This window comes from Gobio gobio (genome assembly GCF_949357685.1).
Source record: "Gobio gobio genome assembly, chromosome: 22".
Taxonomy (NCBI): Eukaryota; Metazoa; Chordata; class Actinopteri; order Cypriniformes; family Gobionidae; genus Gobio; species Gobio gobio.
Genome location: NC_137118.1, coordinates 22,679,910 through 22,706,659, shown reverse-complemented (window position 1 = coordinate 22,706,659; position 26,750 = coordinate 22,679,910). Strand labels below are relative to the sequence as shown.

The window sequence follows — 26,750 nt, the reverse complement described above, 5'->3', positions numbered from 1 at the left end:
TGTTTATTCAAAGGACGTTAAACATAGGAAAAGGATGTTTATTGGTGAAAGTCAATAGCAATCTCAATAGCCATCTTTGCGGTCTGTTTCTGTTTTAAAATGCATTCTTGGAAAAGCAAGTTTATGTTTTCTCATTGGTTTTTTGTTTGATAGATTTTGTCCCCCGCCTGTTCTTAATAATATTTCACAGATTAAGGAATTTAGTGATTCTGGCTCACATTCCAACTTGTCAATAACTGTTCTGATCAATTTTGTGAGTGAGTTTTTAGATTGATTTAAACTGAGCTTTCCATTTCAAGTCTTTGATTCACCAAAAATAAAGAGATTTATAAGATTTATTCATTCATGTGTTAGTTTTTTTTATAATAACCTATGATAAATGTATTTATTATCTAATTCTGGGTTCAGATTACACAATTTTGACACAATCTGTTTGACGTGGGGATTCGTAAACGATAATTTGTCGGGACGCTCTCGTTTAATGTGTCATAGTGGACGACAACAGACTGTGACGCTTCACATCGTCCTGACAGAAAGACTAGCGTGCTTCATTTTTTTTGGTCCTCCATCAATAGGAGCACAGAAGCTCTTCCATACACAGCTTTCAAACATGACTAAACGAAAGAGAGACGATACTATTGGTGCTGCTAGGTGGAATTATGCAATGGAGAGAAGGTTTCTGAAGCTACAGTATAGCAATAATACTCCTGCCTTTATGATGTTTCCTCAAGTGACTACCATGACAGAGTGAAAAAAGATGGCGAACGATAGTGGAGGGGCATTAGAAACTCTGAGAGTACTGGAATTAGCATTAAGCTAACGCGCCGCTTCAGTAGCCAATATTTGTTTACACTCTTGTTTCCAAAAGTCAGTTGCTAGTTCTGCCTTCTTGATGACATCACGCATGTCGTTAAAGACGGCTAGTGATGATTGGTCAGGAAGCAATGTGTAGTCTGACATGTTTCTTTTCCACAACACAGCAATAAATTAGGAGTCAAAATCGCATAATTTGACACAGTGACATAACATAACAGAGACAAATATTGTGTAGTCTGAATCCGGCATATTTATTGTCTTATTATTGCCTAGTCTTTATCACACACATTTACATTGAATCAATTTTTAAGTTACACATCCACTATGTAATTTATCTTTGTGAAAAAGGGGTACTTGTAGTGTACCTCATCTTAAAAGCATTAAAAAAACTGTAATTTAACATTATTTGTACATTAATATTATACATGCAATTTATTATTAATGATGCAGGAAACTTAAGTATACTTAAAAGATAACACTTCTGTGACAATTCAGTGCAATTTTAAAAAGTGTCAAATTAAAAGTTTTACTTTAAAGTACACTTTTAAACATTGAGTTTAGTGCTTTACAGAAGTACACTTATTTTGATAACATTAGAAGTAATTATGAAATTACAAACCATATAAAGACATACTTAATACCCACATAAGTGTTCAAAATCATTCTAAAGTTCAGCTAATTGCACTTATATATTTAAACTATAGTATAATTAAGTTTCTGAATGCATTACATGTAGTTTGCACTTTGTACTGTAATAAGGCTCTTTTTAAAGTATGGGTTACACTTTAGTTTAAGGTGCCATTGTTACAGTGTCATTATATATTTAAGTACTGAGTAATATTAATTAACAACAACACTTACTATAAGGTTAGATTAGGGTTTGGTTGAGGGTTAGTTGCATGTAATTATGCGTTGTTTACTGTTATTATTATGTATTAAGTACATGTAACATATGTAACAAGGACACTGTAAAATAAAGTGTTACCATAAAGTGTTACCAAAGTATGCTAAAGTGTACTTCTTTTTCACAGGAGTAGTTTTGTTGTGTTATGAAAAGAATAATTGAGTGCATACAATTAAGCAACAGACAACATTTAGCTCAATTTGCCCTTATATGCATGTCAAACACTCAACTTCCTGTTCTAATTAGCATCAAATCTATTTGTCAGGGCATTTATCAAACGCTTTCATCGTAATCTTCTCCAACCAATTAGCTTTCGTTAACCTACTCTGCCTTGCATCTTATAGTGAGCATCATGGTTTCAATTATAGGACGTCTGCTATCAAAGAAAAAAAAATCCTCTGGTAAATATAAAGCCTTATCAACACTTCTTGTCTCAAAATGTCTATCTTTTAAAGGCACTCAAACGGAGATCCTTGCCGACTCGTTAATTGCCAGGCGCACCACTGTTTGCTGCATATTAATTACCCATTAGCCTTTTGCGCAAAGCATTTCGACTTTGGATAGACTCCCTGCCACTGTGAGCAGTGATCATCCCTGCATCATCAATGAGACGCTGCAGTCAAGCATGCTGAAATCAAATCGCATTTGAGACGCGGCAAGGCCAAAGTGCACTGGAGTGATTTAGAAATTTCATGGCCTCCGTTTTGCTTGGACGGGTTGTGAGATAATATTTAGCATCTGTCATTGTTTGGTGGGTGGTTGTTTGGGTTAGATGTGGTGCAATGTTGTAGAATTCTGGGTAATGTGAATGTTGTGAGGTGGTTAGCAGCTGTATAGGAATGATGTAATGAAGTGGATCTCAGTCAGCTTGATCTGGTATTTTTTTCTGTACACATTGAGGGTTATATATCAATTTTTTTTTAAAGTATGCACTGAGGAATAATGCTCAATAAGAGGAATGTGCATTACAAAAAGTGTAGCTCCACCAACAACAATCTCATTGGTTATAAATTCCACATAACTGTTTATTTAACATTAAATGTTATTATTCGCTGTGATTGTGTCATATTCCAGCCTAATCTCACAGGAAAATTTTACTGTTTTACAAGGTGAAGTTTTCATATGAATTTGTATGAAAATGTATGATTTTCAGAAAAAAAATGTAAGCTGGGCGTAAGCAGATTGTACAAAAAAAGGTGGAGTTTTCATATGAATTTGTATGAAAATGTATGATTGTCTGGGGAAAAAAAGTAAGCTGGGCATGAGACTTTGGGCCTTATCATACACCCGGCGCAATGCGACGCCAGGCACGACACAAGTGTTTTAGCTAGATCAGCCCGACGCAATTCTCATTTTCACGTCCTGGCTGCACCACGTTGTTTAATAGCAAATGCATTTGCACCCATTTGTGCGCTCATGTGCATGCTGGTCTGAAAACAAGATGTGTTCAGGAGCAGTGTTGGCACATTGCTATTTTGAGGCAACTGGAATAAACTGCGCCATTGACCAACTGAAACCACCTGGCCTAAAGTTTTTTGTGTTATTTAAAGAGTGTGTTAGTAATATGCACCTATAGGCGGGTGCACAACGCGCAGACACTTTGCTTTTTACACACACAGGGACACGCAGCATCACAAACATTTTTAAATATTAAAAATAAAAGGATTCCTCTCTGGAGAAGTGTTCAGCCTTTCCGCTCGCAAATTCGACCATGTAAATAGCATCCCGCCATGTCGCAAGCGCAACTGGCTTTTAAAGGGAATGGGAGATGAGACTCTGATTGGTTTATTGCACGTTACACCCAAAACACACCCTTTACTCATTAAAAGAATTGGGACAGCCCTTTTAGACTATGCGTCAACGCGACGACCATTTTTCCCATCGTTACACTAGCAAAAGTTGATTCGGACATGTACACCTGCGCCGTGTGCTTTAGATCAAGCGCGTTTAGATCATTAAAATAGGGCCCTTTGGGGCTTTTCACACTGCGCTTAACCCCGGGTTGTCGTCATTCTAAATACCGCTTTTAACAATGGGTAAAGGCATTTCACACTTGTAATTTAGATACAGGGTTAGCACCAACTTTTAACCCAGGGTTATGAACAGCTTTTGTACTGTTACCCCCACATTGCGGTACCAACTTTGTACAGTGTGAAATGGAGCTGTGTTAGAATGTTACATCTAGACGCTTAGCAAAAGAGAAACAATCACATACTCGTGTAAGTGTACTTTGGATATTCACGGAAACACTGCACATTGTATATAAACAGTAAATTCAGCATTTGAGAAGAACATTGTCAAATGCTGACTGAAAACGTGACAATTTGAATGAAGAAAATACTTCTTTCTTAACTTTATAGTTCAAAATGTCCATAAAGTTTAACCTCGATAGTACAGTCGGCAATACGAGGATGCACAATGCTAGAGCTTTTATGTAAACAGGTTGTGAGCTGCGTTTATCCAATCAATGACACTGGCACCGCAACTGTGCAAATAAGAACGTTAACCCAAGGTTTACGAATGTACAATGTGAAACGTCAGCTTATGAATACCCAGGATTAATTGTTAACCCCAGGTAAATTATGAGCAGTGTGAAACATGAAGCAAGATAACCCAGGATTCTGTTTACCTGGGGTTTAGAATGACCCAGGGTTAACTATTTCAAGTTTGAAAAGCCCTTTTATGAACTCATATGAAATATCCACCAATTCGTAAAACAGTTATGACTGCCATGAGAGTGAGTTGCATATTCTGTGTTCATGCAAATTACTTGGTTAAAACAGTCAGCCCAAGGTCAGCCCAGTGAAGGAATGACAACAATGAAGCCATTTTTCTAGTTTCAAAGGTAAAACACAGATTTGCTGTGACATCTTTCACTCTCTTGTGTTGGAGAGACACGGAGGTGATGATTGAGTTACCACCCAGCTGAAGAGCGATAAGAGCGTGTGTGTGTGTGCGTGTGTGTGTGTGTCAGAATTGAAAGAGCCTGGTGACAGTGATGAATCGAGCTTGTGAGCAGGTTTCACAAAAGACTGAGCCATTGAGAGGTGATAAACAGGGCGGCTGACTTTCAGAGGTGTGTGTGTGCGTGCGTGTGTGTGTGTGTGTGTGTGTGTGTGTGTAAGTGTGAGTGTGAGTGTATGTGTATATTATTTATGAGGGCATACATTTGCATAATGACATCATTATTACACTGGTATTACAATGTAATTGTGGTTTATGAGGACATTTCCTGAGTCATCGTAATTAAAATGGCTTAACAAACATACTAAACAATGTTTTATTAAAAATGTAAAAATACAGAAAGTTTTCTGTGATGGTAGGTTTAAGAGTTGGGTTAGTTTAGGGGAATATAATATACAGTTTGTAAAGTATATAAAATATTAAAGGGATAGTTCACCCAAAAATGAAAATTAGCCCATGATTTACTCTCCCTCAAGTCATCCGAGGTGTATATGACATTCTTCTTTCAGACGAATAAAATCTGAGTTATATTAAAAATGTTCTGGCTAATTCAAGCATTAATAATAGCAGTAATAGTTGCTCTGTTTTTGAAGTCCATAAAAACTGCATCTGGAGTTTTTCGATGCGAATCGATGCGTTTGTGTAAGAAAAATATCCATATTTATCCAATTTCCATATATCCATCAGCCGTCCCCGCACCATCACTTCCGGCGAATAAGGTCAAAATACATGCAAAATACCGGCGCGATCATAGATATATACATAGATTCCTCATTAGTGCCTGCATGGACCGGTCGAATGAGGCATCTACGTATATATATCTTTGATCGCGTTAGTATTTTGACCTTATTCGCCGGAAGTTATGGCGCTGGGAATACTAGATGACATTCGTCTGATAAGAGGTAAAAAAAGAACATAAATACTGTTCGGTTTCTCGCAGAAACCGATCGTTTCGTGTCTTAAGACATCAATGTGTTGCCACGAGCCGCATGGTTTAAAAAGGATTTGTATGTCTATGTGTTTTTACTCTCATTGCTCTCATACTCTAAAATATCCCCATTGACATGCATTATACGACTATCACGCTGCAACGGTTGGAGTTTAAAATCTTCATTTGTGTTCTACTGAAGAAACAAAGACACCTACATCTTGGATGCCCTGGGGGTAAGCAGATAAACATACACATTTTGTTTATGGGTGAACTATCCCATTAATACCATTATGGAGTGTCCTCAATATGATAGGTTCACCAACGTATGTGTTTTCACAGGTGCTTGTTGGCTAAAAATGTGTGCTAAGAATCAATTCTCAAAGATATTTGGGTCATATCAGAAGATCTCATCATTCATCAACATTAATAGTAAATTAAATTATTATTCTGCTTATCTTAATAGAAAACTGTGTGAAAACTGATGCCTAGTTATGACCCAGTTTCATTCTTTTAATTCTGATGTTAAATCATCAACCTTATAATCTTTCTATTATCCTGAGTAACGTCTAGGGATGTTTTCATTTCTGCTTTGTTATTCTTTCACTATTGTTAACAGGCTCATAAATGCTCAAAACAAATCAATAAAGTCATGGTGTGATAAAAATATGATTATATGTTCAGTTTACAAATCAATACAAAGACATCAAAATGCTTTTAGTGCTAGACGTCTATGCTAAATCAATAAGTAGAATGGAATCAGCAAAAAAAAAAAAAAGCCTGTGTGATGGAAGATTTTAATATTGTATTTCCTGGTCTAATGTTGCATGACAAGAGAACAAGATTCTGTCTAGGTAAATCAGTCAGTGACTGAAAAGCAAGGTTTGCAAAGGGAAAAAGGTCTTTGGGAAATAAATAAATACATAAAATAACACTACCAAATCCTTCCTTATGGTGCTGTTGGATTATTGCTTGAAGCACTTTTGTAAACAGAATACATTTTTTTTTCTAATCTTCAAGGAAGCATCTGCACGCCTCATGAAACAATTTCATGAAATATTTTTAAATATCAGTTCTGTGCTGGTTCGAGCCCAGCATGTCAGAACAGATATATTCTTGTCTTGTGACTTCATTATGTAGATAAACTGTTGAATAATCTTGTCGCCTAAGCTGTTCATTTAATAAAGACATGTGTGGCCGTTGGACGAGAGTGTAATGCAATCAAAGGTTCCTACAAGCTCCATTAGTGCAGCCCAGCACCAATCCTTTATTTAATCAAAGCTTGTTTCGTTTCCATTAACACAGGCTTTTATATCATAATGCTGCATGACATTTGTGGGGATTATGCAGCGTGGAGTTGAGTGAAGTGTGGAAAAATGCATTTTACCATGTTGTGATCTATATCTGTCAACTTGCCATCTCTTCTAAATGGATCACGGTCAGATGACGAAATGTTTAAATGAAGTAGCTGAATCGACAGGCTGAATGTAATTCCTTAGCATCAATACGCCAGTCTTCAGTGTCACATGATCCTTCAGAAATCATTCTAATATGCTGATTTGCTTACCTACCAAAGACTGCGGTCTTTAGCATCCTTGTTTGCGTGCCCACCGCCAACTCCAGAGATACCGGTTCGCATCCCACTTGGAGCAGATTGAGTAGGACCGGTTACACCAGCAGGATGCAAGTTAAAGGGATAGTTCACCCAAAAATGAAAACTAGCCCATTATTTACTCACCCTCAAGTCATCCTAGGTGTATATGACATTCTTCTTTCAGACAAATACAATCAGAGTAATATAAAAAATGTCCATGCTCTTCCAAGCTTTATAATGGCAGTGAATGGCTGTTTCTGTTTTGAAGTCCATACAAGTGCATCTATCCATCATAAAAGTGCTTGTAGGACGCAGGCGTAGTGTAGCGCAGAGGATAGAGCAAAACAAAACTTGGTTTCTTGCGAGAGCTAGCATATTCTCACCGGAGCGTCCTACGCTGGAACGCCAGTCTCTCGTGAACGCACATACGACTAGCCGAAGTGAGAGATTACAGTTTGTAAAGTTCTAAATATGGATATTTTTCTCACACAAATGCATCACTTCGCTTCAGAAGACCTTTATTGACCCCCGTGCAGTGTGGAGCACTTTTATGATGGATAGATGCAGCCAGGACATTTTTTCATATAACTGATTGTATTCATCTGAAAGAAGAATGTCATATACACTTAGGATGACTTGAGGGTGAGTAAATCATGGGCTAATTTTCATTTTTGGGTGAAGTATCCCTTTAACCCGTAAATGCAGGACTGTTTTGCCAAACATTCTTACATATTCAGGTCTTTAGCGACCCGGATCTATATCTAACATGGGTAGATCTATACCTGTCGCGATAATATATAAAACTCCCGATATTTGAGTAACAATTACAGAAGAATAAAATAAAACACATTTCGTTACCTTTTGGAGCTTGGAAGGGTTCAGTTTGAGCAGATGTTTTATACCATCATCACTGTCCTCGTCAGAGCTCATTTCCCAGTACATTCTGCATCTGGATCATATTCGCGATCTCACGCATATCCTCAAAACTCATTATATATATATATATATATATATATATATATATATATATATATATATATATATATATATATATATATATATATATATATATATATATATATATATATATATATATATATATATATATATATATATATATATATATATATATATATATATATATATATATATATATAGTTTCGTTTTCTGTCTGAGGTAAATATGAGTGAAACGTCACTTCATCATTGTGTATCAGACATTGGAAACAGGTGATTTGCACTAATTTCGTCATTATAGATTTATTTATTATTGTGCAGATAAAAAATGCGTACAATCTAACACGCCTCGGGTCGTTAGCGACCCCACACAATTTTGACAAAAAACTAGCGGAAAAACAGGCATTCAATTATAATTTTTTTGTTTTTTTTCTTGTTATATTGTTTAAAATGGATTGATTGAGGAATACTAAGAAGGTTGATGTCTAACTTTAAAAAATGAATGAGGAGGAGGGGAGTGAATGATGTCTCGGGTCGCTAAAGACCCGATTTATGCATCTAACGGTTAATAGTAATTGCAAAGTCACTAAGAACTGTTTGTAATTTAGGCCGTGTGTCCACCAAAGCGTTTTTTTTTCATGCGGCTGGCGTATTTTTCCAATTGTTTTCAATGGGAGTGCTTGTGTTTTTAAAATGGCATGAGCGTAGCAATGCACTTAGCATCTATTTCACACTCAAGCGCTGAGCGTTTGTCGTTTTTTACCGGTCACCCGAAGAAGGTTGAAGAACTCAACTCATCACTGTCATTTTTTTACCCAGCCGTTCAATCACAGTGGAGGAGGGGTGGGACAAATACAACACCGACCAACTGCCACATTCTGCTTGTACAACGTCAACAGATGACAACAACAAGCATAATAGCGTAACAAAATAATTTAAAACAAGAGCTAGAGCAAATACTTTACATTGTATCTGCATTTTTATATAGAAAACATACAGAAACCAACTATCTGTGAAATGAGACACTAGTAACACTTCCGCGGATAATCTGTATCATAGCAAGCGAAGTGTCCCAACTGAAAAAAAAAAGAAGAACGCTCTGCTGCCAAAATGCTCCCAAGCGCTCACAGCTAGGCGTTTTCAGCAGAGTGCCTAGCGTTTTCAGCTGGGCTTTGGTGGACACGTAGTCAGTTCTAGTTAGCACAGCTCTAAAAGAACTATAGGGAAATAAGATGTGATTTTAAAGAGATAGGTCTCCTAAAAATTAAAGTTTGCTCACTCATTTCATTCCAAACCTGTGTCATATTTTTTTTTCTCTGTGGAACACAATTTTTCACCATACTAACCTAAAACAAGTAATCCGTTTAGCTCATGCAAGGGTAGTCTCGTCTAAATGCTGTCAATGGGGCAAAGATGATCTATTTACGGCCTCAGACAGGCGGCTACAGTTGAGCAAATCTTGTCTGGAGGCCATTGAATTGGCACTAAAACGATGGATATGCAAGTCATCCAGAAGAAAAAAAGTGTTGAGACCATTTTACAGAGATCAGGTGATTTGGCAACAGATGAATCGGAATTGATCAATGATAAACAGGGACAATTTGGCTACAGAATATCATACCATCCCAAAATACAAATTACTTTATATCTTTTATATCTTTCCTTTTTGACAAGACATTGACTGTACCTGTATATTTTTAGTCATTTCAGCAAAAAATACTTGCACAGCAGTTACAGGTTATCAATATAAAGGGTCAATAAATATAAATGTGATTAACTGTGAACATTATAAAATATAAAAAAATTTATGTGTTTTTATTCGTGATTAATCACACAAAAAAAATTTTACATTTTTTTTTTATCGATTGACAGCACTAATTTGTCATTCTAGTGGCCTTAAATAGTGGTTGGCAGATTTTTATAGGACACATTTATTGAAAAACATTTTTATGATTTACTGTAGACTTACTTTGCCCATCTTGAATGACTCAAGTATTAATTTAGACAATCATAAAATAGCTTATTTAAATATAAGTTTTGGTTACAATTTAGTATGGGGAAAACATATTCACTATTAACTACGACGTTTGCCTCAGTAAGCTCCTAATTTACGGCTTATTAATAGTTAGTAAGGTAGTCTTTATATAATTTAAGTTTTGGTATTGGGTAGGATTTAGCGGTGTAGAATATGGTCATGCAGAATAAAGCATTAATATGTGCTTTATAAGTACTAATAAACAGACAATATGCAAGCTAATAAGCAACTAGTTAAAAGTGAGAATTGTTCCCCATACCGAAGTTTTAAAATAAATCTAATTTGCAACTTATTTACTTCAGTAATCTGTCACATTTTCAAAACAAAGAAGTCATGATTTTATACCTTCGAAGCGGATTGGCTTGTGATGGAATGCGTATTAAAAAAGAAAATTTTGGCTCCATTTTGATTTCATATTGAAATTTAAGAAAATCTCACAAACTGTTTTTGGTGCATATACGCCTTAAGTGGACTTCAGGGAAAAGCATAAAATACTATAGAAGTGTTGAAAATGGCCCATTAATAGTAGTTAAAAGCTGAAGGATATATATCATATTATTGTACATTAGCTTGTTCTCGCTGTGGCTTAGAGTTGGGTTGAATTCACAGCGCACCTCTGCTGTCTGCCTCTTAATGCACACCAGGGAGGCTTTAATTAATGTCTTTGTGTGCACTTTGGACTGCCGAGGCCATTGATAATCTATCTCTCTCTCTCCATGGCAATACATTATCTAAATGCATTTTGCGCTGACAGGGTGTCTGCTGTGCATAAGCACCTGTCCTGAATCGAGAAGCATTTAAGTAGTTGCAAAACCCAGGTATACTGATTCCATTTGTCCCACTTGTCGGTGTGATATTGTAAATTGTGGTTTAATGCTTTCTGAGCATGTTTCTGTGAAAAGTGTGGAGTTTCATAAGTGAATGTTTGAAGATTTATACTAGGGCTGTCAACGTTTCATTTGATTAATTCCAGATCCTTAACACGTTAAAATAATGTTATTAAGTGATCAAGTGATAACTTATTAAGTGTGTTCAAAGCATCAGCTCTCTATTGAAATAAGTACCTGCTCTTCTAATTGAAGTTGTTGAATGTTTGACTTTAATGACAAAATTTTCTCATCAGCCCTGAACAAGCTGTACAAAGGCGCTGATCGATCACATTAGTAATGTAATCACCTCTGTTTTGTGCTTGATATCTCTACAGTCTGTAAGCCGGGCTTTTACCGATCAGCTCTTCAGACCAAAAGCTGCAGTAAATGTCCTCCCAGAAGTTTCACCAAGGTGGAGGCTTCCACATCCTGTCAGTGTGAGCAGGGATACTACAGAACCGAATCGGACCCCACCAATATGGCCTGCACAAGTAAGTTCCACTTCCGTTATGTGTGCCTTTGTGCAATTTTTTGTGTTTGTAATTTAGTCATGACACTATATCATCTGGCAGAGCCCCCTTCCGCCCCACGAAACGCCATCTCCAACGTGAACGAGACCAGCGTCTTCTTGGAGTGGACCGCCCCAGAAGAGACAGGTGGCCGGAAAGATGTTAGATACAATATCCTGTGCAGTAAGATCAGCACAGATTCAGGCCACTACGAGCCGTGTGGAAGCCATGTGCGATACCTCCCCCAGCGGACGGGTCTGAGAAACACCTCTGTCATGGTTGTGGATCTCCTGGCTCACACCAACTACACCTTTGAGGTGGAGGCTGTGAATGGGGTGTCAGAACTAACTGCCCCTTTGCGCCAGTATGTCTCGCTCAATGTCACCACCAACCAAGCGGGTGAGTAGATTCGTCCCTCTGGAATTGTTCTCATTACATGTTAACATGACAATACTGTCTGCAAGAGCTTAAAACAGCATTTGCAATTCATTTAACTTGTGATATGTGACATATAAGAGTAAAACAAAATATTCAGCTGGAAACAGTGTAGAGAATGGATTTATTTGATCCTCAATCGCAAAACATCTAATGTTGGCAAAGTGGACAAAGGGCAACTGAGGGCTATATACACTGAGAAGTCAAGTCAAGTCACCTTTATTTATATAGCTTTTTTTACAATGCTGATTGTTTCAAAGCAGCTTCACAGTGTTAGACAGGAAAATAATGCAACAGAATTTGATTTGACTCTACAAACGTTCTGGAGAAAACGGTGATATTATCCAGCTCATTTCAATTATCATATAGTGACAATGCGGGCAGATCAGTAATTTAGTTGAACATTTATTTGAATATTTAGTTGAACATTTTGTGTCCCAAACTGAGCAAGCCAAGCCAAAGGCGACAGTGGCAAGGAACCAAAACTCCATCAGGTGGCATGAGAAAAATAAACCTTGGGAGAATCCAGGATCAGTCGGGGTGCCAGTTCTCCTCTGGCCATCATGCCATGACGGTGAGGCAATTATTAGATAGGGATATTCGAAAGATCGGAGTCATCATGCCGGAAACGGTTTATTGAGGATGGCGTGTTTATGAGGCAATTATTAGATAGGAATATTCGAAAGATCGGAGTTATCACGCCGGAGACGGTTTATCGAGGATGCCGTGTTGATGAGGAGATTATTAGATAGGAATATTCGAAAGATTGGAGTCATCACGCCGGAGATGGGTTTATTGAGGATGTCATGTCGATGAGGCAGTTATTAGATAGGAATATTCGAAAGATCGGTCATCACGCCGGAGGGGGTATATTGGGATGACATGTCGATAAGGCAATTATTAGATGGGAATATTCAAAAAGATCGGAGTAATCATGCAAGGGATGGGTTTATTGAGGATGCCTTTTCGATGAGGGAATTTCAGGTGGGAGTCTAATTGACACGGTCTCTGCTGACACTTCAGGGATGAGTTGGTCATGTCTGGGCGCAGGTCCACCATCTGATCTGGATACGGCCCGGATCCAGCTGACTGTAGTAAACCTCGGGATAAACAGAGAGACTAACATTAGAGTAGATGCCATTCTTTTTATGATGTAACGAGTACTTCAAGTGTTATGGGAAGTGTTCCTGGTTCCGGCTGACCTAGTTAATGCAGCCTAACAATCATTTAACTGATTTGAATGATAATGAATAATAGAGAAACACTGGGGCTGTGTTTGAAAATCGTCCCCTACCCACTATTCCCTACATTACTCCACTAATATAGTCCACTTGAAGGAGGGAATGAAAATGAGTCAGTGAATTCGGACACTGAGTGCGCAGCTTTTGTATAGTTTGTGCTTGCTGTTTAATAATCATTAAAAATATGGCAAACTGGCAGCTCCATTAGTAATGAAAATATTTATCTTAAACTCTGTCATGGAAACTAGCATTATAAACCTTAATAAACAATTTAATAATCAATCAAAAAGGAATTCATACCATTATGGTATTACGCTGTATCCACATTGGACAAGCGGTTTGGAAAATGGATGGATTGATGATTCAGTTGCGGGGCGGCATCTTCTGGTCAGATCACTTAATTCGGTATAAACCTCACAGTGTATTATGGGTATTCTATCTAGCTGTTGAGCGTATATCAGTTGTACACTCATTATTGCGGTTCATTATGGGATTGAATAAGTGCACTCGATAAAGTATGTTATGGTTTCGGTCACTGCCACATTTGTCTGTCCCCTCAAATGGCCGTATTTTAATGATCTTTTAATGGAAATATTTGGGTAACTTTTAAAAATCTTCATGGAACATGAATGTAGGGAAACAAACAGTTGAGATATTAAACAATATTAAAAATGATTTTTCTTTTCTACAGGGTGATATTATTGGTTAATCTCATTATCCCCACCCACATGACCTTGTTTATATTATTAGAAAAGGGAAATTATTTCAGAGATGGCGAACGTTATTACATTTTAAAGAAAGCAGATATTTTCATTTAGAATAATGTGAACAATAATACCATAATTAAATAGGGTAAATCCTTATAAAGGAAAATTGCATTACTTGTTGCCTTTAACGTGATAAAAAAAAACCCACCCAGAAATTATTTACTGTAAACAGCAGGTATTTTTTTATACTGTTTAACCAGTCAATTTACGGCATTTATATAATTTTCGAGGTTGCCATGTTACTTCTTATTCACATATATAAAAAGAGGGGTAACAAGGGTAGCTGGCACTAAAACCTTTTGAATACAGTGGCACCTCTTCTGACTGCCATTGACTTTTCATTAAGCTAATGATGACCCTAATGGACACTGAAGCCTAATCTGATTTATCTGTAAGCAGGTCTGTAATTGCAAGGGATTGCCCAGAGACAGCGGGGTGGGGACTCCTTTGTGCCCCTAATGAGTGTGTGTGTGTGTGTGTGTGTGTGTGTGTTGTGGAAGTGTTAGTGTTGATAAGGCACTTTTGAAATGAAGGATGTTGCGTGAGCAGAGTGGAGCTTGCAGTGGAATACTGAGCGCTTTGCCTCTGCAGTCTGGATAATCCGCTTGGTCGATGTGTCGAGTAGCGGTCATGTTTTATGTGAACTGGATGGCTGGAGGCTAAGCGAGAGGTTTGGCTGGAGTTCTGAGACCAGACGTGCTCACATAGGTGCTTGACTGTCTGAACGTGAATCACTATTGAACTATTGAAGGGGAATACAGGCTTTCACTGTGTCGACTGACTGAAAATCTTTTCTTTTCGTTTTCCATTATCTTGCTTTTGTCTTCCCTCGTTTGAAGCAGAACTCCATTTGAAGATTTTTTTGTAAGCCAGTATTCAAAGCAAACACATTCTGGGATATTCCTACAATCCAGTACATGTACTATGCCCCTATTACACTTTTCAGATACTACCTTTCATGCAATGTGTAATATAGCTGTTTGTGAATGTAAAAGGTCTGCATAGTTTCAAAGATAAATGTGCAGATATATGAGGGATGTTGCGTGAGCCGAGTGAAGCTTGCAGTGGAATACTCTTCTAAAAAGACATATGGTCTTCATGGCTGCCCGCAACCAAACATTGTAGTTGTAGCTAAGACTGAAAGAGTTTGGTTTGTGTTGTCAACATGTTGAGAAGATGCTGTTTTCTGTGCTGCGAATTTAAATCCATTTTGCTTCCAAAGAATGTGGACTCGCAATAGAATTGATAGAGTAAAAGTGATGCCAATCTTACTGTTAGTATCACTGTGTATCAAGTGATGAGGAAGATCCAGAACATAGATTCAGATATGGTAATAGGCATTTTGTTTCCAATATGCGCTGTGAGCAGAAGACCAATCAAAACAGACTGGGCCATGTGACCAATCAGAGCAGAGTAGACCAATCACAACAGCCTGGGCCATGTGACCAATCATTAGGGTTGGGTACCGAAACCTGGTGCCAATATGGCGCTTTGGCTGACGCCGAGCCAGAGACAGACACGCTCAGCGCTCGTCACATATCACAACTATTCAGTGTTTTCAACCACATCATGTTTATTTTAGGTTTCAGACATGTAAATGCTGGAAAAAGTACTAGCAAAAAATACACACTGATGTGTATGGAAGCGGCAAAAACAATCCTTTCAGACAGTTAAGATAACTTGACTACGTTTTTTATTCACATCAGATACACAGTATTTAGTGACTATGTAGTTTACTCTATTCTTCTCCCAGTTCAGCAGAGGTCACTTACTTTCATGTATTTCGTGAGAAGAAGATACATTTATGTTATGTAAATCCGACAGATCCGATTCTCTGAGGCGCAATTTAACGTGGCGCCGCCCATCATGCAGTATAGATCAATTAACACACATTTACTCACATATATTTGAAAATCTGAATATCAGATAGTTCATGACATAGTTAGCGAGTTTGTGAATATTTTGAATAAAAAAGAAAAAATGAAATAAACCCGATACAGCTGAGCTGTCATACAGCGCTATTGCGGCTGCTTTGTGTCATGTGAGAAGCATGACGCGTCTCCATGGTAACAATAAGGTGATGCGTTCTAAAATATTTAGCCAGAGAATATGGTCATATTTCTGCAAAATAAAGCTGAAGCTTGAAGCTGGTTTGTAGCATACCAAGAATACAGACTACTGCTGTTATTACTGTAACTGTTATTTAGAGTTAAATTAGGCCTATTGTAGTTGGATTAGGTGGCTTTAGTTTTAGTGTGAATTTGCTAAGTAAATTGTGTTTTGTATTTATTTATATTTATAAATTTAAGTATACTTTAGACTTTTAATAAATTGTTCAATTGAAATAATAAAAAAACATTAAATAAAAAGCCATTCTTTAATCTCATCCACCTCATTTTGTGGCTCTTTTTTTAGAAGTATCGCTTCAGGCACCGTTTAGGCACCAGTACCGTTTTAAAAGTATCGGTTTTGCACCGGTATCGAAAAAAAACAAAAACAATACCCAACTCTACCAATCATGCAAACTTAATAAAAAAATGTTATGGAAAAAATCTAAATAAAAATATTATAATTTATAATTATGCTTAATGGACATGAATTGGGGGATTTATTACATTTGATAAAACATTTTTATCAAAATATTTTAAGCAAACCAACTTAAGTCTTAGGAATTTTGTTTTAATTGTCAGTTTATAAGTATTCCCAAGTTTCAATATTACTGTATATACTATAATAATATAATAATAATGTCCTGAATCATTTGTACAAAAATCAATTTTATCCAGACAATTTTCTGGCTATTGAGTAAATAATCAAGTCTGCAACCTTTTTAAATAAATACCTTCTCAGATTACAGCACAACATTTTTTATTTTATCCTTTTTTAAATTTCAGAGACAACAAGGTTCTGGATAACAGGAATTACCCATATATCAAATGAAATGCTCTGCCTATGTAGCGTTGGCCAATCAAAATCGTATTTCCCCTTTTGAATGTTGTGCCAATGAAAGCAATGCTAAACCGTTAGTGACCTATAAATCAATATATGAATACGGCAGGGTACCTCAGGCTTACAGCACTGCAACACAATAACAGGCGCAGGTGTTGCAGGTGCTGTTAGGCATAAAACATTTATTTCCACTTTGCGTAATCCATTATCCTAAACTCTTAGGCCTTTTTTGCAACCTTTACGTACAAAAACTGCATTCTAAATTTGGGAGAAATATTTAACATAATATTTGTGCCTATTTCCGTGCCGATACATCTCTGTCACAAAAGCACAGCAGATGCGGTTACAAGGCGTACAGAAACAGTCTTAGGGTGCTAATTTATTTCACAAGGGCTGTGAGGGTACAGTATTTCCCCCTGAAGAGACGACTTCAACATCTGCTCAGCTCATTAAGTTACTCTCAAATCAACAGAGGAATTATGCTCTTTAAAACACTATTAATTATGACAAGCAAAATGATCATTTCTGCAGCACAGGGCGAGCTGTCATGCATAGTCAACAAGGCTTGTGTGCGGAACTTTAGCTCGCTAACGCGAATCTTTACAAAGCCGTAGATGATATAAATTCTGTTTTTACTTCTGAAGTGGGGAGATTTTTAGAACTGGAAGCAGATTGTACAGGTTGATCAAATGCTCGCTAATTTCCAGCGTTTTTGAACGAGCAGGATTTCAAAACAAACTGAATAGTTTGCAGGTGCAAGTGATTAGCGCGTAGCATTGGCGTGCCTCTCAAGTGCTTTCCCTGATAAATGTCGACAGACGCATGAGTGGAGGCATTTGTGGAGCTCTTTTTTGTTGCCGAATTATTTTGTAAGCTTTGACTATTTTCTCATTGACAGCTGAGTACATGACGTATCGTTCTGAAAAGAGTTGTGACACTAAGCGTTCTCAAAGCCTCTCAGCAAAGCTCTTCTGGCAAGCGGCTGTGAGCACTTGTGCTTCACTAAACTCAGCACATCCGTTTGAGTCTCTGCAGATGGTGACCCGATCGCCATGGTAGCAACGAACTAAAAGTAGCAACACAACTAACTTTTAATTTGTTTGATAGCTAAAATAGTGTAGCTTTCCATTAACATGTTCATTTCAACTAGTAGCGTCACAGTACATTGCGCATACAGGTTTACAGTAAAGCAAGCTAATAATTAGCATTTCATGTACAATATTAGAAATTCATGTTAATGCTCATGAATTGGTTTGTTTGGCCATACCATGTAAAGGCATTGATCAAAAAAAATATTAATCACTTCTGTATAGTTAGCAAGGTTTTGTTTTTAGCCTGTAGCTGCTAACTACGTTGCTTCACTAGCTACAAAGTATCTTCACCAGCTCTGAAGTCATTTTAAATCTACATGCATTAAAAAAAAAAAAATAATGTTATTAAAGAGAGAGTACAAATATATCTCATCCAAACCATGTATTTAACAAATACACTTTGAATAATGATTGTAGAGTTGTCGGGATGCATGCCAGGATGGATTTTGCTGCTAATTACATACACCATTCGCCCATATGTGTGTCATGTCATATCCATACCCAGAGTAAAGTATAGCTTGTCATAATGAACGAGAAAAAAACTGCAAAACTCTTGGAAAAATGGAAGCTTGTTTCCACCATGGACAACAGACAGAGGCAGAGGATGAAGTAAAGTTATAAATGTTTATTTAGACAGAGACACAAACACAGGTTGTGGGTATGGCAGGAAATGATGAGAACTAGCACTTCAGACAGTCACTTAGCTGAGTAAACAGAGTTTGTAGAATGCAGGGAATTGGAGAACACGAGGAACGAGAGACAAGGAAGACGATGAGTTGCAGGTAAGGAGTCCAGGTACATGTAACGAGACCCAGATGTGAAGGGAGTGAGTGTTCTTATAGTGTCCTTGATGATGATGTGGGTGATTAGTATTCGGGTGATTGTGAATGAGTGGGTGGAGCGTGGAGATCTGAGCTTGGCGAAACCTGGAAAATGCTGCCTTCGGAGGACACATTTCAAGGCAGGAAGGCACCAAGGCACGTCCGAATCTAATGTTAGCTTCTCCTGAGATACCTTCATCTGATCGATTTTTGAAGGTAGCATATTTGTATCCTTCGCTGCCTTTGATATCCCACAATCCTGTGTGTTCCATTCTGTGACAGTTGAGCTGGGAAAAAAGATGGCGTCCGAAAGTTGTGTTTGCTGGTCAGTTTGTGTGTAAATGTACGTTTTCTACTTCTTAAGTCATTTCTAGCAAGAAATTACTAATATAGTAATTAAATATTTATTTAGTTCTCCCCAAAGCTCTCTCTATTTTGCTGTAGATTATTAAACGGTTACACTGCCTAAGAAGTCTGTCCGAAATTAGTATCGTGAGGAGCCTTTATGCACAAACACTGCCTTACAAGCCATTGTCTGATAAGGCAGCGAGGCAACGAGTCATAGGTTTTCGGACGCAGCCCTGGTGACGATGCCTTGGTGTTGGTGGGTGTTGTCAATGTCAAAAGTAATTGGAACTTTTTTTACCTTTGAAATTCTAAGTTTAGATATAAACTCAAAACTGTGAGATATACACTTGGAATTGTGAAAAATAAAGTCAGAATTGTGAGATATAAACTTGCAATTGCAAGAAAAAAAAAAGTATTTTTTTTAAAATAAAAAAACGACCTTGTTATTTATGTATTATATTTATTTGTGTGTTTTTTTTATGGGTTTTTTATGTTTTTTTTTTCTGTCTCAGAGGTGCAAAGCCAAAACAATATTCGGTCCCACTTTAAATTAGGTGGCCTTAACTACTATGTACTTACATCCAAAAAATAAGGACAATGTACTTATTGTGTTCATATTGTGAACACAAAAAACACTGTATTGCTGATATTGTATTGCTGATATTGAGGTGGATACGGGTAAGGTTAGGCACAGGTGTGGTGGTATGGGTACGTTTATGGGTAGGGTTAGGTGTATGGGAAGTGTAAACAGTGTAATTATAAATGTAACTACAGAAATTAATTAAAGATGTAATTACATGCAGGTAATTTTTTAAATGCAAGGACAATGTAAAAACATGTATGTACAAAATAAGTGCAGTGTATCAAATTATTAATTTAAATGTAAGTACATAGTAGTTAAGGTCCCCTAAAATAAAGTGGGTCCCAATGTACTTCTGCAAGACGCATACAGTATCATTGTCACTTATTTACACTATATATATATATATATATATATATATATATATATATATATATATATATATATATATATATATATATATATATATATATATATATATATATATATATATATATATATATATATATATATATATATATATATATATATATATATATATATATATATATATATATATATATATATATATATATAATATTTTAAATATTTGATTTTGTTTCCACTAAAATATAAAGCAGCACAGACGCAGGTATTGCGATCAGTATAAGAATGATTTGTGACACTGTGAGTAATGATGCTGAAAATTCAGCTTTGATCACAGGAATAAATTACAATTTAACATATATTACAACAGAAAGAATAACATTACAGTTATTTTAAATTGTAAAAATATTTCACAATATCAGTTTTTTTTTCTTCTGTATCAAATACATACAGGATTTGGGAACATTTCATCACTATTATTTATTTATTTTTATTTTTTTATGTTACCAACCTCAAACTTCTGAACGTTAGTGCATAATAAAAATACATAAATAAATAAAAGTAAGATATAATTTAAGACATATTGGCCTGGTTTCACATACAGGGTTTAGATTAAGTCAGGATTAAACCTTAGTTCAATTAGGACATTTAAGTAGCTTTATAAACATGCCTTAGAAAAAAAAAGAAAAGAAAAAAACATTACTGTTGTACATCTTGAGACAAAACAATGGCACTGGCATATTTTTAGATATGTCAGTGCGAGTTGCATTCAGTTAGAACAGCTCAAACATGCATTTTAGTCTGGGACTAGATTAAGCCTTTATTTTTTTTAAATTTTAGATGGTTTTGTTTATCAAGCACATATACGTATCTATCTCATTAGTTTTTCAAGTTTATTTATTTATTTTTTTTAATTTATGATAATCGAGAGTACTGTTTTGCATTGTTCTAGAATCTGTGGGCTTATTTCTAGCCAGATGCTATAAATATATGGGCAGATATGTTTGGCAAATATAAGATTGTATTTCGTAGCTAATAGTTCTCAGGCCAGGCCTCTGGCTGCATGGCATTGAGTCTGTTGGCATGAGTTATATCTCAGGCCTAGATTTGGCCGATGGGCCGCTCGGCTCTGCCAGAGGTTTTTCATCTTGCTTCTCGGCAGGGCTCCCCAAACAACACTTGTTTACAAACACACGGCCTGTTGAGATCTTCGTGTTGGCAGTGATTCGGGGCCGGAGCAGAGGAGATGACCTTTCTTAGCCAGATGAAAAGTACAGCCCGGTATGCTAACTTCAGTTAAATTACATGCAAATATTTGCTTGGAAGATTCCACCCACACAAAAACCAATATTGCCTGGAGTCACTGTGGCACCGCCAGGAAGTGATTCTGCTCACACTAAGCTGGATTCTTGTTTGACAACTGCGATTAAGCTAAAGTGGCTCGCCTGTGTGAAATAAAAGACAAAAATAGTTTGCTACATGAGTTCGGTGTGGAAGTAGTGACATTTCTTGCTGTTTCGTGTTAGCGATTCCATGACTGGCACAGATATCGAGCGTTTCCGAGTTAGAAGATTGTCACACTAGATGAAGGCAACACTTCCCATTTGGAGGCATTAATCAGAGTGCTATCATCACACTTCCTCTGACACGTTTCCCGGAGAATGCTGGCGTTCCATCTGTTAATGAACTGAGAGGCGGCACTTTGGCAAGACCTTTGCACTGCGAGTTGTCATCGGTGACAAGACCGTTGAGGACTTTATTACCTTTGCATTTTAGAGCTAACAGTATTTTGCAACTCACTGTTTGGCAAGTGTTTTGAATCGTTGGCCTTTTGGAAATGGAAAAAGATCATTCCAAGCTGTGAAATTAACACTGGATTTATCACATTTATTAGATGGTCCACAATTCACTCAGCGAAGCGTGTTCGATGAAATCTCTCACTGAACTAAAAAGAGGACTGTGAAATTTCACACGGAGGAAAGCTTTATTGCTTTTGTGTTGCTGTCTTATAAAGTCTATGCCAAATATTCACATTTCTGGTTTGATTCTGGGAGAATATCTGTGGTATAAGATAAGATGGATTTTTATACTCATAGGTTAATGAAAGTAGGATCAAATTTGTCCAAAACGTCCAAATTTGTCCAAACCGATCAGGCATAACATTATGACAGGTGAAGTGAATAACACTGATTATCTCTTCATCACGGCACCTGTTAGTGGGTGGGATATATTAGGCAGCAAGTGAACATTTTGTCCTCAAAGTTGATGTGTAAGAAGCAGGAAAAATGGGCAAGCGTAAGGATTTGAGCAAGTTTGACAAGGACCAAACTGTGATAGCTAGATGACTGGGTCAGAGCATCTCCAAAACTGCAGCTCTTATGTGGTGTTCCCGGTCTGCAGTGGTCAGTCTCTATCAAATGTGGTCCAAGGAAGGAACAGTGGCAAACCGGCAACAGGATTGATGACATGGCAACAGGATGATAGCATGGGCGGCATTTACTCATTGATGCACATGGGGAACGAAGGCTGGCCTGTGTGGTACGTTCAAACAGTCAAGCTACTGTAGCTCAAATTGCTCAAGAAGTTAATGCTGGTTCTGATAGAAAGGTGTCAGAATACACAGTGCATCGCAGTTTGTTGCGTATTGGGCTGCATAGCCGCAGACCAGTCATGGTGCCCATGCTGACCCCTGCCGAAAAAAAAAAAAACAGTGGGAATGTGAGCATCAGAACTGGACCACGGAGCAAAACTGAATCACGTTTTCTTTTACCTCACATGGATGGCCTGGAGGTCTGCGTTGCTTACGTGGGTAACACATGGCACCAGGATGCACTATGGGAAGAAGGCAAGCCGGAATCTCAATCCAATTGAGCATCTGTGTGATGTGCTGAACAAACAAGTCTGATCCATGGAGGCCCCATCTCGCAACTTACAGGACTTAAAGGATCTGCTGCTAGCATCTTGGTGCCAGATACCATAGCACACCTTCAGGGGTCTATTGGAGTCCATGCCTCAAGGGGTCAGGGCTGTTTTGGCAGCCAAAGGGTGACCAACACAATATTAGGTCATAATGTTATGCCTGATTGGTGTACGTTAAAAAACTGGCATCGATTTTTACGGTAAAATACTGTTAAATGTAAAGTTTGTGGAAGTGAAAAATATCAAGTAATCTTATAAGTTATAGAGAAAAAACGTAACTTGACATTCCCAGAATTCCCTGATTGACACTTCACAGTTGATGTTTTTTCATTTAAATAACTGTTACTTCTTAGTTTATATCATTTTATATAAACTAAACTAACTATTAAATATATATATATATATATATATATATATATATATATATATATATATATATATATATATATATATATATATATATATATATATATATATATATATATATATATATATATATATATATATATATTAGTGCTGTCAAACGATTAAAATATTTAATCGCGATTAAGTTGTCATAGTTAACTCACAATTAATCGCACATTTTTATTTATTCTAAATGTCCCTTGATTTCTTTTTGTCCCATTATTTTTTCTTATTTTAATGCTGTTATCAACATAGAAAAGTGGATCGGCTTGCTTTGTTCAAATGTTTGTTTTATTGAAAACAACATTGGCATACTTTAGTGTTCGATTTCACACCAACATTCTCACTTGGAGCAAATAATCGCTCACACAATGTAACACTGCCCATCAATAAAAGGGTGAAACAAATACTTTGTTGCACAAACAGCCCCTTCAACAGCCCTTTCTAAGGGATCAAAACAGGGTGATACAAAATAAAATTACAAAGTGCACATGCAAGGTAAACTAGGACTCCGCCTATAGTGCAGTTAAACCAGGGGTCGCCAACTAGCGGACTCCGGTCCGAATCCGGACCGCGAAGCCTTTTGACGCAATGAAACAGTTAACATTGCAATGCTCAGTTACTACATTCAGACCCAGACGCGCGGTCAAGCATGCAGTGAAGAAGAGACTGATGGTGCGTTCACACCGGACGCGAATGACGCGACATGCACGCCGCTTAATCCGCGCCGCAGAATGTCTATTTGCGTCTTTGCATTGACTTAAATCACTCGCGCAAAACGCTTCATTCGCGTCTGGTGTCAGAGCAGAAAGCAGCGCTCAAGACAAGCACTTTTAGTTGAAGACCCCTGAGTTAAACCATGGCTTAATACGTTTCTCATTTCGGCGTCTCACGCTTGCCATCCACGTCTAATCTTTTAATGGCCCAAACGAGTGCGGGCAGCCGCAGCGTGCCTGATGTTTTGTTTCCGGTCTAGCTACATCCGGAGTGGTGTTGTAGTTTTTCTGACGTTACTAGTTGTTGCAACAGCATGTGAAAAAACTACAAAGTTTGTTAGACCAAAAAGAACGTTAATCTCGCGATAAAAAAATTGACGCCGTTAAAATAGGTTTGCGTTAACGTCGTTAATAACGCGTTTAACTGACAGCACTAATATATATATATATATATATATATATTTATATTTATATTTATTTATTTATTTATTTATTTATTTATTTATTTATTTATTTATTTCAGCTTGTGGAAAAGCTGATTCATCATGTGTATTTCTCTTTGCCATCTGCGTTTTTATGGTGGCTTTCAGTATTACAAAAGTATAAGAAACTATTTTAGTAATTTAGTAGTTTGGTATATTATTTCAGCTGATAAAATATTGACAGAATTGACAGAATACATGACAGAATTTTAATATTTTAGTATTATATACTATAATATAAATTGATTCATTCTATTTTAGCTGTTAAATATACAAGGCAACATTTTTTATGTTATATATCAACATGTTCTCATATAGTCAGGACCCCCCTCTGCATCACTTTTTAACACACAGAGTACCCCTTTAGCCTCATTTTCCGATGCGCAGTGTGCTCCATTGATTTAATTTGTTTGGCCAATGCTTCAGATCTATTATAGATACAGATCAGATTTATAGGCTACTTCTATATTTTGGAGCAACTAAAACCGCTCCTACCCTAAATCTACCCACTTCTAAACAATGTAAAACACTTAACAGGCAACTAAAAGTACAGCCACAGGTATTTATTGCAAAAACGGACCAAAAACAGTTTACATATTAAATAATGTTGCATTCCAAGTCTTCTGAAGTCATGCGATATCTTCATGTAAAGAACATAGTTAATGTTTTAATTGCTGAAATGATGATTCCGCCGCTCTTTGAACGCACGCATGCACTCAGTCAGTCATATCTCATTCAAAAGATACACCCGACTCTTTTGCATGACGCAATTGGTCACGAGACATACGAGAGCCAATGCAATCTCACTATCAAAGCTGTTGTAACGTTTCTTCAGGCAGCCATTTTTGAATGTGTGCATGATCGTCGGTGGATGGAGACGCTGATCGCTTTTGGGGATTTTCTTCACACAAATCAATCGTTTGGCCTCGGAACATTTGGAATATTTGTACTTTTTGAATAAAAATGTGCATGCAGTCGCATCTGCCTGTTATATGCGTTTTATATCATATAACACACAATTGGTTAGGGATGGGATTGGGATATATATTCAAACGTGTCTAAATAGCCTTAAAAAATAAATAAATAAAATCAATATAAAATTATGCTGGCTGGTTAAATTGAGAATCACACTCCATGTCATAATTTCTAAATCATAACCCAATATATGATTTCATCATGACGATAAAATTCCCATGCCCAACGTGTCTGTGTATGACGCCAAAGGTTTCTCATTGAAATCAATGGAGCACCTGCGTGTCGGTACATTACGCTAAAGGAGTGCCCTGTGCATTAAAAAGTGACGCAGAAGGGTCCTGACCAAGCGTCAATATGTGACGAGTTGGGAGTGAGAATGTGTTGTGTATATATACATGTAATCATGTGTTCTGATTCTGTGGAAATCTGCATCTTCAAATATTTGGATATTCTCACTCTGTCACATCACACTCCATGACTATTTTGTTTGATGGATCCCCTGCTTATGTTTTTGTTGCGTGTCATCACTAATATATATCCAAATTCCCTGTGCTGACCTTAAGGATTATTGAGAATCAATAACTCAAAGGGCCGCGTCTCCTGCTTGACTGAAAGTCAAACATTTAACAGGCTGCCAGAGCGTTTAAGTGGCCCATCTACCCTCCACAATACCTCTCTTTCCCTGCAGGCCTGCAGATCAGGTTGCCATAGTATACCGTTTCAGGCTTTTAAGATAGGAATGATTACAGTTTTGTCTGGGCAAAAAGGATACAGTTACTCTTTGTTAGGGAAAGAGAGGATGGGGAAAAACACTTTTCTTTGCTTTCTTATGGAGGGGTTCTATTGAGCTATTGGATCAGCGCTTGAAGGATCATCCTAAGAACTTAAACGCGTTTTATCTCTAGGACACAGTCCGACACTTCTGTTAAGGAATATAAAGCCGGGTTTGATTTCAGTGTTCCACAGACAGATAGGGGCTTTTTTCTCATATAAGTGACACCAAACACAGTAATATTGGAGATACGGTGAGGGAGAAAGTAGAGAGAGAATTTGTAAAATTAACAACTGAATTTAGTTTTA

General features: G+C 37.1%; 1 protein-coding gene across 1 annotated transcript in view; it reads left to right on the top strand.

The window, feature by feature from the left end:
• Nucleotides 1-26,750, top strand: part of epha5 (EPH receptor A5) — a 106,259-nt gene that overhangs the window by 46,225 nt on the left and 33,284 nt on the right. The window contains exons 4-5 of the mRNA XM_079804515.1: nucleotides 11,402-11,557; nucleotides 11,639-11,974. Coding sequence (XP_079660641.1) covers nucleotides 11,402-11,557; nucleotides 11,639-11,974 — 492 coding nt within the window. The remainder of the gene's footprint in view (nucleotides 1-11,401; nucleotides 11,558-11,638; nucleotides 11,975-26,750) is intronic.